The sequence below is a fragment of the Nomascus leucogenys genome, chromosome 15, assembly GCF_006542625.1.
Source record: "Nomascus leucogenys isolate Asia chromosome 15, Asia_NLE_v1, whole genome shotgun sequence".
NCBI lineage: Eukaryota > Metazoa > Chordata > Mammalia > Primates > Hylobatidae > Nomascus > Nomascus leucogenys.
In genome coordinates, this window is record NC_044395.1 from 68,796,475 (window position 1) to 68,814,325 (window position 17,851).

Genomic DNA, 17,851 nt, shown 5'->3' on the forward strand with positions numbered 1-17,851 from the left:
ACACGCAAGGCAAGGATGCCTCACTCTTTCGCTCCTGCACCTGTCAGGCTTAGGCAAGGGCCATCCCAGCATGAAGGCAGATCCTAGGTACCTATGGCTCTTTTTAAAGGTGAGCAAAGTGGTTCCAGCTGTGTGAAGGCAGTCCTTGGAGAAGAGGTGCAGGTGCTTGAGTTTTGAGGGCCCTTGGAATATTCTGACTGATTAATGTTTTTGTATGCCTGGGGCCTTGGGAGAGGCTATATCAGTTTGACCCGATAAGTTTATCCTAATAAAATGACTTATGATGAACTCTTAGTTTTGCTCTGGGGGTGGGGCAGCTGAGGCCAGTTACACAGGCTTTGCATGTCTCCATGACTGACTCCTCATTAAGAGCTTTGGACACCAAGGCTTGGGTGAGCTTCTCCAATTGGCAACACCACCATGTGTTGTCACACACAGTTGCTGGGAGAATGAAGTGAGTCCTCATGCAACTCCACCGGGAGGGTTCACTTAGAAGCTTGTGGTTTCTCCTGGATTTGCCCCAAAGCCTTTCTTCTTTGCTGACTTTACTCTGTATCCTTTCACTGTAATAAGAGATAATGGTGAGTATAACAGCCGTTTCTGAGACCTATGAGTTATTCTAGTGAATCATGGAGCCTGAGCTGGATCTTGGAGACACTCACACAGAATCCTTTCACCGTAATAAACCACAGTCATGAATACAATTCTGTGCTGAGCCCTGCGAGTCCTCCTAGTGAATCATCAAATCTAGGGATGGTTTGGGGGACCCCTGACACTTCATTTCCTAAACTCCTGATAAGGAGGGATTTCTGTGTCATCCTGCTACCTAGAGAAAGTATCTGATCCCTGATCATCTTCTCCACGAGAACTACCTTGCTCACCTGGTCCTCGTTGGCATGCCATTACCTCTACTCATGTTTGCCACCCCAGCGTCATCTCTCTACTCACCTGGCTCATGTACTTTGCATCTTCCTCACCCAAACATTGAAGCCCATTTGGGTCCACCTGTCCTCTTGGCCCTTTAATCGGCCTCATGGGGAGCCCAGAACTTTCTATGGCATTTTCTGACACCAAGCTAAGGAAATGAAACACTGTGAAGGCCCTGCCTTCAGGACCATTAGCTTTGGTTGACTGGCCCACCTCTGGCTCCATGCTGGAAGCAGAGGACCCGCAGGATTCCCACTGACTTCCCTGGGGCTTCTATTATCCCAGCTCTTCCTATATGCTGCCTTTTATTATTTACATCATTATAAATATTTGTGGCTTCAGAAAGAATGTGATGTTCTTTCTAAAGTTACCTGGGTAACTCTCTCTTAATACTTACTTGAATTAACTGCCCATCTATTTTCAGATTTAACTGTTTGAAAATTCTTAATAATTAATACATTAAATTAAAAGCTCTCACGATTATACAGATTGCAGCATACAGTCATGCAACTACAAATAGATGTGGTAGAATTTCAACTTACAAAGCACAGAAGGTATTTTTTTTCCTCCAATTTCTACCTAAAATACTCTTGCCTGGCCGGGCATGGTGGCTCACGCCTATAATCCCAGCACTTTGGGAGGCCAGGGCAGGCGGATCACCTGAGGTCAGGAGTTCAAGGCCAGCCTGACCAACATGGAGAAATCTCATCTCTACTGAAAATACAAAATTAGCCAGGGGTGGTGGTGCATGCCTGTAATCCCACCTACTCGGGAGGCTGAGGCAGGAGAATCGCTTGAACCCGGGAGGCAGAGGTTGTAGTGAGCAGAGATTGCGCCATTGCACTCCAGCCTGGGCAACAAGAGCAAAACTCCATCTCAAAAAAAAAAAAAAAACGTTGCCTACATTTGAGAGCAAATATTCAAATATTAATAATAAATTTAAATAACATACCTAATTCATGCTGTGGCTGTTGTACACAGGTTAGAGATGATAGTAACTCACATGATCATATGATCATTGGTCATTCACAAGTTCAGGGATGCCAGAAATGGCATTTAGTGACCTGAATTTAAACCAAATTATAGTTTATAGTTTCTGTCTCTTCTGTCTACAGTAGGAAAAATAAAACACAGAACAACAACAACAAAAAGCATATAAGTAAATCTTTTTCCAAATTTTGTTAAATGCCAGAACCTTAACTCCTGATACTCAACAAACCTTTTCACTGCATAAACAGTCCCACTCTTGGGATTGTCCTTAAAAATCTATGGCTTTCAAAAACGATTGACTCTACCATGAATTTTAAGAGCTTCCCCCACCCCACCCCATCTTGGGAACAAATGGCTGAACATTCACACTGATGCCTATCTTTGCCCACGCAGCTTCCGGCTCCCCCCTGCCCCTTGCTCAGACTTCCAAATAGCCCACAGCAGGCATCTCCACCACTCACTGAGAGCTGGAGCTATCGAGTGTGGTGCTACATACCTACCTATGAGATATGAAGGCCTGCTCCTTCCTCTGGCAGCAGAGTGAGGGATGTTAAGAAAAGTTACGTGTCACTTCTCAGAACTTCTCAGATCCCTATCTGTACTCCTTTCTTCACTTGCAGAAAGACTTGAGGACTCAGAGAAGGGCTGAGAGGGTGCTCTATGTGAAGAATCTCCTGCCACTGTGTGTTTGGCAGGCAGAGATAGGAGTGGGGGTTGTCTTAGTCTAGTTAGGCTGCTATAACAAAAATACCATAAACTGGTTGGCTTAAAAACAACAGAAAAGGCTGTAATCCCAGCATTTTGGGAGGCCAAGGCAGGCGGATCACCTGAGCTCAGGAGTTCGAGACCAGCCTGGCCAACATGGTGAAACCCTGTCTCTACTAATAATACAAAAATTAGCTGGGCGTGGTGGCAGGCAACTGTAATCCCAGCTACTCGGGAGGCTGAGGCAGGAGAATTGCTTGAACCCAGGAGGCGGAGGTTGCAGTGAACTGAGATCGCGCCATTGCACTCCAGCCTGGGCGACAAGAGCGAAACTCTGTCTCAACAACAACAAAAAACCCAAAAAAACAGAAATTGACTTCTCACAGTGTAGAGGCTGGGAAGTCCAAGATCAAGGTGCCAGCACCATTCAGTGTCTGGTGAAGGCCTGCTTCCTGGTTCATAGATGTTGGTCTTCTCACTGTATCCTCACTTGGTGGAAGGTGATTCTCAGGCCTCTTTTATAAAGGGGACTAATCCCATTTCCACCCTCATGACCTGATCACCTCCCACACGCCCCACCTCCTAATACCATCACTTTGGGATTTAGGTTTCAACATATCAATCCGGAGGAGACACAAACATTCAGTCCATAGCAGGAGTGATTAGATTGCAATGTGGTTATTCAGTTGGGCTTCTGAAGATGAAGCCACTCTCTGTGAGTGTGGGAGTAGGGATGGACCATCAGTTGGTGAGGTTTTTCAAGGTTCTAGTCATCTGGACATGAAGCCTGTCTCTCAAAACAGAAATGAGCTTCACCTCTTGACTTTGGGCATTGTCAGGGTGTCTAGGAAAGAAATCCGGTAGCAAGTCCACCTTTTGGAATCAGAGTATAGATATCTGCAGATGGCCAGTGGAATGGTGCAGGGTCCCGGGACCTGCATTTATACATTTCATGTGATAACTCTCTTTATTTTTCTGAATCTTTCTCTAAAATTAATGAAGCTAGTCCTTCCTAGCAGTAGTAGAGGAACACAGGGATTGTGCTAAAGGGAATGTTAAACACAGAATGTTAAAGGGAAACTGCTGCTTGGGGTAAAACATGGTGGTGGCAGTGGGAATGGAAACTAAAGGGAAAGGGCGGGTCTTAGGAGCACATTGGTTCCAGCTAGCAGAATTTTTTTTCTTCCAGAGTTTTACTCTGGAGATAATGGACCATGTTTTAGCCTGGGAAGTGGTTTCTTTATAACTCTCCATCTCTGCTGCAACAAGGGATTTTTTCTTCCAGGTTTTATTCTCTGAGGACATAGACTCCCAGGTCCCTGTTCCTCATTTTGCCATGGTGGGCCCTTGGTCCTAGGTCCTGGTTTTGGGTTTCTTCATTGCTCGTTTGCTTACTGCAGAGTAGCCAGATCCCTAGTTCCAGGACCACTGGCCACATATCTTCACAGTCTGAAGCTTCCAGCCTTCTAAGGTTACACTTTGCTTTAGAATCCAGAAAGACTATCTCTAGCCTGTCTCCTTTCATCTGGGGAAGTCTACTACACTCACTGACATGGCCAGGGTTTCTTGGGAAGGGGCATGCCCTCCTGGTCTCCTCGACTTGGGCATTCCTGCTCCTAACTTCTCAGTCTCCTACAAGCTGCCAGGGTTGCCGTCCTCCTACTCCACTTTATCCCACAAAGTGTCCCACTGTGGACCATGCCCCACCTTCTGCATTCCGTAAGCATCATTCATAGGAGGTGGTGGTATATACATACCAGACATTTTCTGAAAGTATTGGAGGTAATAGAGCAGCACCAAGGAGCAGGAACCAACTTAAAATAGAACATTAGACATCTCCATTCTTCAAGTTCCTTGGCCATCCCTACCCTCGGAATTTCTCACCAGTTACTTTCCTTCTTAGAGTCTAGCTTTCTACCATTTCACCTTCTTCTTACTCAAGCTTTTCTCCTGTATCCTCTCTTCCCCCAGTTCCAATCTTACCCCTACCATTCATCATTTAGCTACAAGAAGACAAGTCTTGAATTCCTATTGCTCCTCTGTGCAGAGCAATCCAGTTTCCTTGTTGCAGCTCTTCTCTGCAGATGAACTGGAACCCTTCCTGTCATAACCAAAGGGCCATGAATCAGCTTTCAAGGAAAAAGAACCAGTTCCTCTGAGATGAATTCTGCCTTCCTGGTTATCTATGGTACAAAACAACAACTGTTTCATAGTGTTCACAGATTCTCTGGGTCAGGTCAGGGCAGAGCAAGGATGACTTGTCTCTCCTTTGTGATGTCTAAGGCTCAGCTGGAAGGCTTAAGCAGTTGGGGATGACTTAAAGGGCTAGGGGCTGTAATCATCTGAAGGCTTCTTCAGTCCTATGTCTGGTGCCTGGCTGTGGGGACTTGAAGGCTGGGCTCAGCTGGGACTGTCAATTGAAGCACCCACATATGACCTTTCCTTGTAGCTTGGGCTTTCTCACAGCATGGCAGCATCACAGTAGTCAGACTTCTAACATGTCAGCTCAGGGGTCCAGTGAACAGGGGATGCTGAAGGGCCTTTCATTACTTAACCTCAGAAGTTACATAGCATCCAGATTAAAGGGGAGGTAACATAGATCTTGTTTCTTAACAAGAGGAATGGAAAGATTTTGTGGCCATGCTTTGATATTGCCAAACCTCCTCCTACAGATTGCTGATGCACCGCTCCTGGCATTGATAAGGGTCAAAAGGTCTTACCTCTACAGTTTTGTTGGGCTCCTCCATCTGCCTAGCCCAGAGTTCTCCTAAGAATGTCTGGGGTGTAGCTTCTCTACAGCTTTCAGCCTTGGTTCAGGACACCTGGCCTTGGGCTTCTTGTTTGTACTTCTAGAGGGTATCAGGATTTGGAAGCGGGGGCTATAAGAGCCAGTAGCAGGTTTACTGGCTTTTGTAGCTACAGTGGCCTCACCAAGGCAGGCTGCAGGGGGCTGGCAGCCAGTGCCTAAATGTCAGCCTCAGGAAGCCTCTGTGACTGCTGGTTCTGAGCCAGCATGGATTGGGGTGGGGTAGCCAGTCCTTTGGAAAAGGGACATCCTTAGGACTTGTCTTATGACATATGGGTCAGGAGCAGTAGCCTCTGGTCCTGCAGTTTCTGTGGGAGACCCCACAAACTGCCACACATTCTCCAGAGGGGGAAGCTCACCTCTGACCCCTACCCCTAAACAATGAAATAAGGCTTCACACAGTTGCAACAAGTTGATTCTGGAGTTCCAATCCACTACTGCTGAGGTCACGGGTGTGCCAAGAGCCTCATTATCAAGATGCGGTTCAGGAATACTGGCTTTTTGGGGGAGTCGGTCTTTGCACACCAGTCTGTAAACTCCACGAGAGACAGTAACAGTGTCTACCTGGTACATAAAGCATTTTGCTCAGTACCTGGCCCTTGGTAAATATTGGTTAATGATGCATTTGGATAGCTCTATGAGCAAGTTGGGTACTTCAGTGGTTATAGAGATGGCTGTATTGCACAGAAATGGTAAACTTAAAAGCTATAAGGACTAAGCAATTCACGTAAGAGAAAAGCTGGCCGGCTAGGGCTGGAGGCTTATAGAACAACATATTCCCTGCTCCGGGTGCAGAGGACAGCCACTACTGCGCTCTATGCCTGCCATGCTGAAGACAGGCCCAGCACTGGCAGACATTCTTAGTTTTCAAGAGAGGATAAAAAGCTAGATCTATTAAATCTCCCAATTTTTAAGTGTTGTCCATTTATTCAATGAAAAGCATTTTTTCCCTGTGATTGTGGGCTGGATGCAACAGGTGCACTGCCGGTTAACTCTAGTTCACAGGAGTTGTCAGGATCCTTGGATTAGCGTAGCGCAAACCCTACCTCCCCCTCCTCGCGCTCCAGCCTCTTGGGAACTTCGGCACCTCCACCCCGACCCTGACCCTGGCGTGAAGTTAGCCAGCCACCCCACAGCAACTGCCCGAAAAGTCCTTCTTAGGCTCTTGTGACCTCTGCAAGAAGATTATACCTGTAAATCCCTAAAGCCATCAGCCTAAGGTGGGGGATGGGAAGGGACTGGGGGCCTCGGGCAGACAAGAAGGCGCAAGCCGGCTCTCCCTGCCCCACCCCTCCCCACCCCGCCCCACCCAGGCGGGACTTCTTGCCATAGCCTTCCCTGGGTCACTGTGAGACAAGCTCTCCCCTGGCTAAGCCAAGACACTTGGACTTTTTCCAAAGGATTTTCAGTAGTAATGAAGAGAAAGCACAAGGGACATAAACAGAACAAGGTGGCCTAGAAATGGGAGTGTTTACAGAGCTTGGTCTTCGGAACCCAAGAGGGCCGTAATAGACCAGATGGCAGGGCCGAGGGAATCCACCCGGGAGAGAGGGATAGAGTAGTGAATTTCCATTCTCAGTAAGGAGGGAGGCAATTTGAAGAGAGGAGGGGACGGCCGTTTCAAGACTTCCACCCTGGGGAAGAAGGGACGGGGAGACGGCGGGAATCTAGGAAATTGGGGGATGGCTATTTCCATTCCTGAGAAGGGGGGAACTTGATTGTGGGAGGTTGGCTGAAGACTCCCACACCGGAAAGGAGGGAGCCTCTGCAGAAGGGCCCCGATTGGCGACAGCGGAGCCGGGACTCCCAAGCAAGCAGGAACCGGAGCAGCCTCTTAGCAACCCTGTCCCGGGGAGGTTTGAAAGCAGCGGTGCCCTAGTGACGCCGGAAAAGATGGAGCGGTTGTCATGGCGACGCGGAGCACACCTCCGAAATAAATAAATAAGCAGCCCAGGCTGCCGCAGCCGCGCCCCCGCGGGACCCGAGCGAGGGGGAGGGGGCCTCACGGGCCCGGGTCCCCGCAGTCGCGCGTCCCCGCCATTGGCAGAGCCGGCGGGGGTCACCCCCCGGGGGGCGAATGGTACAGTCCTCCGCCCGCGCCCCGGCCCGGCCCGCAGCCTGCGAGCCAGCCCTGAGCCCAGCGCCGCCGCCGCCGCCGCCGCCGCCGCCGCCGCCCGCGGAGCCCCGAGCGGAGCCGGAGGCGGCGATGGAGGGAGTCAGCAGCCACCGGACCCTGTCTTACAGCCGCTGGAGCTATGACAGGTAGGGCGCCCGAAGGGTGGCCCTGAGTGAGCGCCTGTTGACCCTCGCTCTCCTGCGGGAGAAGCGGGCCTCCGGGGGCTAGGACTGGCGCGAGCGCCCGACCCCCAGGGTGGGCTCGGGCACCCGGACCCTCGGGCATCCGGGACCCAGAGCCTCGGGTACGGCGCAGTGGAACCCAAGCGAGGGTAGTGTCCCCACACCCACGGGGCAGAGCTGTCGGAGGAGGGCCTGCGGCCACTGGGACTAGCGAGCTGGCACTTCTGCCCCCACCCCGGCTGCCCCGCCAGGGTCGCTCCGCCGGGGGACCCCGAGAAAGGGCGCGGAGGGGGTGCCGGGAGGGGCGGGGCAGGGGCCGGGGTGGGCCCCTGGCGGGCGGGGCGAGGAGGGGGCGCCTTCGGCTCTGGGATGCGCCCGCCGGGGTCTGCGCCCCGCTGGCCCTCCGCAGGGACCGAGGCTGGCCCTGGGCGGACTGCCCCGCTGGCTGCCCGGGACCCGCGAGTCGCTGCCTGTTCCGCGGGGCGAGATGGCAGCCCGGGCCGGCTGTCTGGGCGCAGGAGCGGCGCCCTCGTGTTGCCGGGCTCCGCGCCCGCCCCGCGGGGATGGCGAGCGGCTGCCGGAGTGGGCGGTTTGCAGCTGCGCTCCCCACGCACTGGTCCTGGAGGAAGGAGTCATCCTCCCTGACGAAATGAAAAAAATAAGAACGGAGTGAGTTGGTCATAAAGCCGAGTAGATTTATTCCTAGGTTATGCCCTTTCTACCTTTTGTTGGTGTGTTAAATGCCACCCCTCTATTTAAAATGAAACCATGATGATAGTAGATAGTTGCTTGTTTGTTTGTTGTTTTTAAGTTTCATAACCCCATGTCCATCTGCAGAATTCTGGAGTTAAATTTCCTGACCCATGACCCTAGATGGTGAGGGCTGGAAGACAAACTTCATTTACTGGGCTGCTCTAATCTCCGTGAAGTCCTGCTTCCTGTGCTCTCCTTCCCTTAACTCTGCCAAAAACCTCCCTGCATCTTCGACAGCCCTTGTTTGCCTAGATTCAGAGGAACAGGTGTCCCTCCTGCCTAAGGCTAGTTCCCCTAGGACCCCTCCTCACCCTCCCTGAGTCTCGCCCCATATTAATCCCATCTGTCTCCTCCATCTGCACCTTCGCCTCTTTACTGGTGATCTCTCTTCAGCCTGTGAACTTATTCACCTTTGTCTTGTCTCCCTCCTCGAGATGGGCGCGACTGATCCACGTCTGTTTTTTTCCTTTCATTGCCTTCTTTGGGGACATATATCGTCTGAATTAGTTAATTCTGTTTCTTCATCAACCCTTCCTTGCACAGCCCCAGCAAATCTCCTGTCCACCTCATGATTCCAGTGCACCTGCCTTTTTGAAAAGTGGTGCTCTCCACGGAGAACTCTATTATTGGAATATTAAACTTGAAATAACAAAACCTACAAACTTTAGTTCAGATCCCAAATCCACACATTCATTCATTTATTCAACAAACATGTATTGAGTGCAAACTATATCCTGGGCCCTGGAAATAAGGTGATAAAAAAGACACAATTTCCTCCCAGAGATGAGCTCACAGTCTAGATTATATTAGAAATAAGCAGTGACATATTCTGGGAGAAAAACTTAAAGTTGAGCTAATTCCATATAGTAAATAATTTTTCCCTGCAAAAGCAAACTTATAAAAGCAGAAAGACTTTGGAATTAGATAACCTGCATTCAAATCCTGACTCCACCTAGCTAACTTTGGACAAATTACTTCTCCCTGGGCCACAGTTTCTTGGGGAAGTGTTGTGAGTATTAAATGAGGTAATAGGCCTGGCGCAGTGGCTCACACCTGTAATCCCAGTACTTTGGGAAGCTGAGGTGGGCAGATCACTTGAGATCAGGAGTTTGAGACCAGCCTGGCCAACATGGTGAAACCCCGACGGTACTGAAAATACAAAAAAAACAAACAAAAAAAACATTCGCTGTGCATGGAGGTGCAAGCCTGTAATCCCAGCTACTTGGGAGGCTGAGGCTGGAGGATTGCTTGAGCCCGGGAGGCGGAGCTTGCAGTGAGCTGAGATTGTGTCACTGCACTCCAGCCTGGACGACAGAACTAGACTCTGTCTCAAAAAATAAAAATAAATGAGGTAATAAATATAAAGGGCTTATCATATTGCCTGGGACTTACTATTCACACAATAAGTGGTATAAATTGCTGTTTTATTAATGCATATTGTAAATGTTTCTGGAACTCTAGTCTTCCACAGAAGCTTAGTTTGAAAATCTTGGCCAGGCGCGGTGGCTTACGCCTGTAATCCCAACACTTTGGGAGGCTGAGGCAGGGAGATCACGAGGTCAGGAGATCGAGATCCTCCTGGCTAACATGGTGAAACCCCATCTCTACTAAAAATACAAAAAAATTAGCTGGGTGTGGTGGCGGGCGCCTGTAGTCCCAGCTACTCAGGAGGCTGAGGCAGGAGAATGGCGTGAACCCAGCAGGCAGAGCTTGCAGTGAGCCGAGATCACGCCACTGGACTCCAGCCTGGGCAACAGAGCGAGACTCCGTCTCAAAAAAAAAAAAAAAAAGAAAAAATTATTGTTCTGCTTTCAGACCCCTACATAAAGACATTTACTGGGTTTCTGTCTTCAGAACTCTTTTCTTCTCACCCTGACAATCTCAATACCTGGGGAGCTATGTGAAGAAAACAACTCACCTGGCCCTTGACCAAACTAACTGAATCAGAATATCCAGGGGTAGGATCCTGGGCTCAATGTTTGTTTAAAACTTCCCAGGTGATTGTGATGCAGCTGGTTTGTCTACTCTCCAAAATCACTAGTCCACACCACCTCCTCTATTTTCTAATCAGTACTTGTTTTTTACGACATAAATATTGAATTATTAAAAAATTACACAATACTCAATCAAGCTGTTAAAACCATTACACAAGCAACACATACATTGGGTACATAGTATTAAAAGTGAAAATCTGTGTTCTGCGGACCTTATCCCCATCCTAACTCTATAAGGAACCATTGTTAATGGTTAACTTTCACTTTCCAGCACTGTTCTCTGGTTGCTGCCCCCATCACATCTTTGAACCTGGCAAACACCTGTCCTTCAAGTCCTCATCCAAGTTGACCTCTCCTCCATGTGTTTATGTAAGCTGTTGTCCCCCTTGCTTCTGGACCATGTGTGTATCAGTTATCTATTGCCATGTTAACAAGTGACTCCTAAACTTAGTGACTTAAAATAACAACTGTTTTGGCCAGGCGTGGTGGCTCAGGCCTGTAATCCCAGCACTTTACGAGGCCAAGGCGGGCGGAATACCTGAAGTCAGGAGTTCGAAACCAGCCTGGCCAACATGGTGAAACCCTGTCTCTACTAAAAATACAAAAATTAGCCAGGTGTGGTGGCACACACCTGTAATCCTAGCTACTCGGGAGGCTGAGGCAGGAGAATTGCTTGAACCCGGGAGACGGAGGTTGCAGTCAGTGCAGTGGAGATCATGCCACTGCATTCCAGCCTGGCCGACAGAGCAAGACTGTGTCTCAAAAACAAAGCAAAACAAAAAACACAAAAACAAAACAACAACAACAACAAAACAACGGTTTGAGTTAGCACAAGATTCTGTGGATCAGCAATTTGGGCTGCGCTTAGCTGGGCAGTTTTGTGATCTGGGCCAGGCTCAGCTTTTCTGGGTTGGGCTTGCTCACATATCTGGTGCTCCGGCTGGGAAGTCTAGAGCAGCTGGGCCCTCTCTCCACGTGCCTTCTCATCTTGCAGTAGGCTCACTCAGGTTTGCACACATGGTGGTGGAAGGGATTCCAGTGAGAGAGCAGAAGCTGCAGGGTCTCTTGAGGCCTAGGTTTAGAACTTGCACATCACTCTGCTGCCTTGTATTAGTCAAAGTAAGTCAAAATGCCAGCCCACATTTCAGGGGTGGGGAAATAGGCCTTACATCTTGAAGGCAGGGGCTGAAAATCTATGGCCACTTTTCCAACCTACCAAAATATGATGCCTACATTTTTAAAATTTCTGGCTCCTCTTAGGTCCCCACTGTCCACATCTGAGCACATGCCAAAGTGCTCCTCTTTTCCAGTTCACTCCATTCCATTCTATTCTCAGGCTACACCCTGGCCTCAGTTGTCAACGCAATGCTTCTAACACAGAAATCTATATCTTCAACTCCAGCCTTTTTGCCTAGACTTAGTCCCACATCTCTAAATGCCTGTAGATGTCTCAATCTAGATATTCAGCCAACAGCTTTAACCCAATAGGTTTAAAATCAGACCCTTCACTGATAATTGTATTCTCTAGTCAGCATCCACAAGCCAAATGGACTCCTCAAAACTTGGACACTGACCTTGAACTCTCCAAATCTCCTTATCTATACCACTGATTGTTATGAAGATAAAAGGAAAAGATCTATGTAAAATGACTGCACAAAGTAGGTATCATGAAGCCCATTGTTTTCCACAGCTTGGCACCCCATTAACCATTTTGTCTCCACTCAAGCTTCAGTCGTTATCCTCAAAGGCTTCAGTGCCCATATCAGTGACCAAACTAGCACTCTTCACTCACAATTTCTGGACCTTCCCATTCTAGACACTTCTCTTCAGTTATTCACAGGATAAATTCCTAGATGATGACAGCTGGAATTGCTTCACTTCTAATCTCATACACACGAATTGCCAACTCTCTGACCTCAGGCATGTTCCTTATACATTACTACTGCCATAACACAAAGGTGTCTGCCTTCATGGCCTACCAGCCTTTTCCCGGCCTCTCTTCTCTTCCCAGCTTGTATTACATGGTAGATTATTTCAGTCACTCACTCCAGCACTTTTTATTCCCTCACATATGCTCAGCACAACTCTAGCCCAGCGTGGATCAATGTTAAAATCTCTATCCCCTTTCTTCTTATGACACTAGAATCCTACAACAAAAATGACATGCCTGTGCAGGATGTCACCACTTTCATGGTCTTCATCTTCGGCCGGGCCGCCAACGCCATCTCTCAGTCTTTCTGCTTCTCCCTGATGAACTTCACTCCCATTGCCCACAACAGCCCTTCCAAACCTTCTGCACTCTCAAGACCCCTCTCTGCTTGACCCTTATCTGCACCCCATGTGTTATGTAAATGGCCCTGCCTCCTGCTCCTTGGAGAAAAATTGATCACATCAGGCATCATCTTCTGTCACATCCTGACTCCACTTCATTTCCGCTCTACTTCAATCACTCCCTTGTGGGGACTTTATTGTTCTTCCAGTTCTTTGCTAGTATAAATAATTTTGTGTTGAACATCTTGTATATATGACATTCTCCCCTCGTGTTTGATTATTCAATTAAACTCCTGAAGAAGGATTGTTAGTTTCCAATGTTGGCTACTGTCAGATTGTCCTCCAGGAGGAGTGAATTGATTTCTTTTTCCACAGGCAGTCACTGACTGCATTGTTTTACAATTATGTTTGTGTGTGTGAGTGTGACCTCTCAGACTCTGAGACAAAGTAGCATCACTGTGCAGAACTTGGATTTTGGGGTCAAAGTAACCTGGCTTTGAAGCCCAGGTCCTTAAATTATTGCTTATATGGCTTTACACAAGTGACTTAACCTCCATCGACAAATAGACAATAATAATGGTAGCTACGTCTTAGGGTGGGTCCATTCACTCAATATGCATTTACTGAGCACCTTCTAAATGCGAGGCAACATTTTAGGCAGTGGAGACAGAATGAAACAAAGTCTGTGGTCTCGTAGTTCTTACTATCTAGTTGGAGGAGATATGGACAAATATATTTAATGTATCAGTGCTAAGAGGCTTATATAATATGATAAAGTGCAAAGAAGAAAAAGCAGAGTCTGGAGGAGAGAGTCTGACAGCATGGGCATGCTGGGGGTGGTGTGTGTGCTGTGTCATATAGTGTGGTCAGGGAAACTCTGAGGAGGGAGTATTTCATCTGAGAGCTGAAAGAGGTGAGGGAATGAGTCATGTGGTTAATGGGAAGAATGTTCCATGGAAAGGAGCAGCAAGTGACAATGTCCTGAGGTAGGAGTGTGCCTAGTGTGTTTGGGAGCAGCATGGAAACCTGTGTGTCCTCTGCCTCTTTGTAAAACTTCCTTCTTGCTCTTCTCCCAACTCCCCGCATCCACTCCACCCATCCTCAGGGAACCACTGATCTGATTCGTTTCCTAGAGTTTTGTATAAATGGAATAATCAGTATGAACCCTTTTATTGTTTGGCCGTTTTCAGACAGTGTAATTATTGTGATATTCTTCAATATTGTTGCATAAATTAGTAGAGCATTTCCTTTTATTGCTGAGTAGTATTCATGGATATATCACAGTTTGTTTATCCCATCACCTGTGGATGTTTCCACTTTTTGGCTATTACAAATAAAGCTTTTGTGAATATTCATGTACAAGTCTTTGTATGGACGTATACTTTTGTTTCTCTTAGGCAAATACCTAGCAAAGCAGTGGAATGGCTGAATCATCTAATAGGTCTACATTTAACCTTTTAAGAAACTGCCCAACTTTTCCAAAGTGGTTGGACCATCTTATATTCTCATGAGCACTGTATGAGAGTTCCAGTTCCTCTGCATTTTTGTGACAGTTGGCACAGCCAGTCTTTTTCATTTTAGCATTCTAACAGTTACGCAGTGGTATGCCATTGTGGTTTCATTTTGCATTTCTTTGATGACTAATGATGTCGAGCATCTTTTCATGTGCTTATTTGCTATCCATATCTCTTCTTTGGAGAAGTTTCTGTTAAAATATTTCCCCATCTTAAAGTTGAGTTGTTTTCTTTTTGAGTTTTGGGAGTTCTTTGTATACTGTGGATGCATCTCCTTTATCAGATATATGACTTGCAATATTTTCTCCAAGTCTGTGGTTTTCTTTTCATTTTCTTATGTATTTTCAAGAGAAGTTTTTGCTTTTGATGAAATCCAGTTTATCAGTTTTTTTATAGATTGTTCTGATGTTGTATCTAAGAAATCATTGCCTACTTTGCGGTGACAAAAGTTTTCCTAGGAATTTTCTACTTTTACATTTTAAATTTAGATCTTTGCTACATTTTGAATTAACTTTTTGCATATGGTATGAGATTCATTAAAAAAAAATGGGCATCTAATTGTTCCAGCAGCATTCATTGAAAAAAACTTTCTTTTTTCTGCTGAATTGCCTTTGTACCTTTATGGAAAATCAGTTGATTATTGTTTGTAAGTTTATACTCTCTACTCTGTTATCTTGATCTATGTGTCTTTACTGATGCCAATAACAAAAAATACTTGTAAGTATTAAAATCTGGCAGCTTAGGACTTTCAGCCTTGTCTTTCTTTTACGAAGTTGTTTTGACTATTCTAGGGCCTTTTCAATTTCACATTAATTTAACAATAAGTTTTTCAAGTTCTACCCCCCATCCCCCCAAAAAACCTTCTGGAATTTTGATTGGGATTTTGTTGACTTTATAGATCAATTTGGAGAGAGTTACATCTTAGCAACATTGGACCTTCCAATTCATGAACATGGTATATATATTTATATCTGTTTATTTAGATCATCTTAATTTCTCTCGGTCATATTTGTAGTTTTCAGTGTATAGGTCTTTAACCTCTTTTGTAAGATGTATCCCTAAATCCTGCATATTTCTCCATGATATTATAAAAGGGTTTATAAAATTCAGTTTCTGATTTTTCATTCCTAGTGTATAGCATGTTTTGGGATTTTTAATTGTGGTAAAATATGTATAACATAAAATGAGCTATTTCAATGATTTCTAAGTATACAAGTCCGTGGCATCAATTACATTCACAGTATTGTGCAACCATCACCACGATCTATTTTCAGAGCCTTTTTATTATCCTAAACTGAAACTCTCTACTCATTAAGAAATAATTTCTCATTCGTCCCCATCCTGGCCCCTGGTAACCTCTAATCTACTTTCTGTCTCTATAAATTGCCTATTTTAGATATTTCGTATAATGAAATCATACAGTATTTTTCCTTTTGTGTCTGGCTTATTTTGCTTAGCATAATGTTTTCAAGATTCATTTATGTTGTAGCATATATTTTTTGGCTGAATAATTCCATTGTATGCATAAACCACATTTTGTTTATTTTTTAAATTTTTTAAATTTAAATTTTATTTATTCATTTATTTTTGAGATGGAGTCTTGCTCTGTCTCCCAGGCTGGAGTGCAGTGGCGCGACCTCAGCTCACTGCAACCTCTGCATCTCGGGTTCAAGCAATTCTCCTGCCTCAGCCTCCCGAGTAGCTGGGGTTACAGGTGCCCACCACAACGCCTGGCTATTTTTTGTATTTTTAGTAGAGACGGGGTTTCTCCATGTTGGCCAGGCTGGTCTTGAACTACTGACCTCAAGTGATCCGCCCATCTCAGCCTCCCCAAGTGCTGGGATTACAGGCATGAGCCACTGTGCACAGCCAGCATTTTGTTTATACATTCATCTGTTGATGGACACTTGGATTGTTTCTACCTTTTGGCTATTGTGAAAATGCTCCAGTGAACATTGGTGTGCACATATCTATTTGAGCCCATCTTTGATTCTTTTGGGTAGTATAAACCTAGGAGTAGAATTGCTGTTTGGTAATGATAATTCTATCTTTAGCTTTTTGAGAAACCATGAAATTGTTTTCTACAAAGACTGCACCATTTTACATTTCCACCAGCAATGTACAAGGATTCCCATTTCTTCACCTTCTCACCAATAACCTGTTAATTTCTGGGTTGTTATTATAATTATTATTATAGCCATCCTAGTATAGTCTAGGAAGTGGTATCTTATCATGGTTTTGATTTGCATTTCTTCAATGACAAATGATTAGTATTATTTCTTGTGCTTATCTGGCCACTTATGTCTTAGAGAAATGTCTAAGTTCTTGTCATTTTTAATTAGGTTGTTTGTCTTTTTGTTGTTGAGTTGTAGGAGTTGTTTACATATTCTCAATATTAAATTCTTTTCAGATGTATGATTTGCAAATGTTTTTCCCCATTGTTGTCTTCTCACTTTCTTGATAAGGTCCTTTGAAGCACAAGTTTTAATTTTGATGAAGTCCAATTTGTCTTTTTTCTTTTGGTTATACTTATAGTGTCATATCTAAGAATCCATTGCCAAATCCAGGGCCATGAAGATTTACCTGTTTTCTTCAGTGTTTTGTAGTTTTAGAGCTTATATCTATGTCAGTGATCCATTTTGAGTTAATTTCTGTATATGGTATGAGTTGTGGTCCAATTTCATTCTTTTGCATGAAAGAAAATCCAGTTGTCTCAGCACTATTTGTTTCTACATTTTTCTGTCACTGAATGGACTTCACCCTGGTCAAAAATCAATTGGTGAGTCGGGCACAGTGGCTCATGCCTGTAATCCCAGCACTTTGGGAGGCTCGGGTGGGAGGATTGCTTCAGTCTAGGAGTTTGAGACCAGCCTGGACAATGTAGTGAGACCCCGTCTCAACAAAATTTATTTTTTAATTAGCTGGGCATTGTGGCACATGCCTATAGTACCAGCTGCTTGGAGGCTGAGGTGAGAAGATCACCTGAGCCTGGAAGGTTGAGGTTGCAGTGAACTGTGATCACACCACTGCATTCCAGCCTGGGCAGCAGACCAAGACCTGTCTCAAGGAAACAAAAACAAAAGCAAAACAAAAAAACCCCCAAATTAGCCATAAATGTATGGGTTTATTTCTGGACTCTTGACTCTTGTTTTACACTATATCTGTGACCAAAGGTGGATTCTGGCCCACACTGGTCTCCTCTGTAACATATCTTCTTGTGGCTTTTTTCTGGCCCCTGGTTCCCAAACAAAGCATGCAATTGCTGGTGATATTCTCTGCACAGTTAGGTTTCTGATGAGTTGAAGAAGTAGCCAAATTCTGATTGTAAAAGCAGACTTTTGTACTAAGGCTTACTTTACCTTTTCAGGAAAACTTAACAAAATATGTGTATATTCCACTTTTAAAGTTTGGACCCTCAGGTTCTTTTCTTTCTCTTTCTTTTTTTCTTTTTCTTTTTTTTTTTTTTTGAGACAGAGTCTCGTTCTTTCTCCCAGGCTGGAGTGCAGTGGTGCAACCTCGGCTCACTGCAACCTCTGCCTCTCAAGTTCAAGCAATTCTCCTGCCTCAGCCTCCCGAGTAGCTGGGATTACAGG

General features: G+C 45.7%; 1 protein-coding gene across 2 annotated transcripts in view; it reads left to right on the top strand.

The window, feature by feature from the left end:
* Positions 1-7,226: 7,226 nt before the first annotated feature.
* The window catches only part of TUB (TUB bipartite transcription factor), an 88,335-nt gene continuing 77,710 nt past the window's right edge, over positions 7,227-17,851 (top strand). The window contains exon 1 of one of the 2 annotated variants that reach the window (XM_003254901.2): positions 7,227-7,690. In XM_003254901.2, the coding sequence (XP_003254949.2) occupies positions 7,506-7,690 (185 nt within the window). In that variant the 5' untranslated portion in view covers positions 7,227-7,505. Of the gene's footprint in view, positions 7,691-10,821; positions 10,843-17,851 lie in introns of those variants that run through there. The other variant, XM_030828660.1, reaches the window with a different exon arrangement.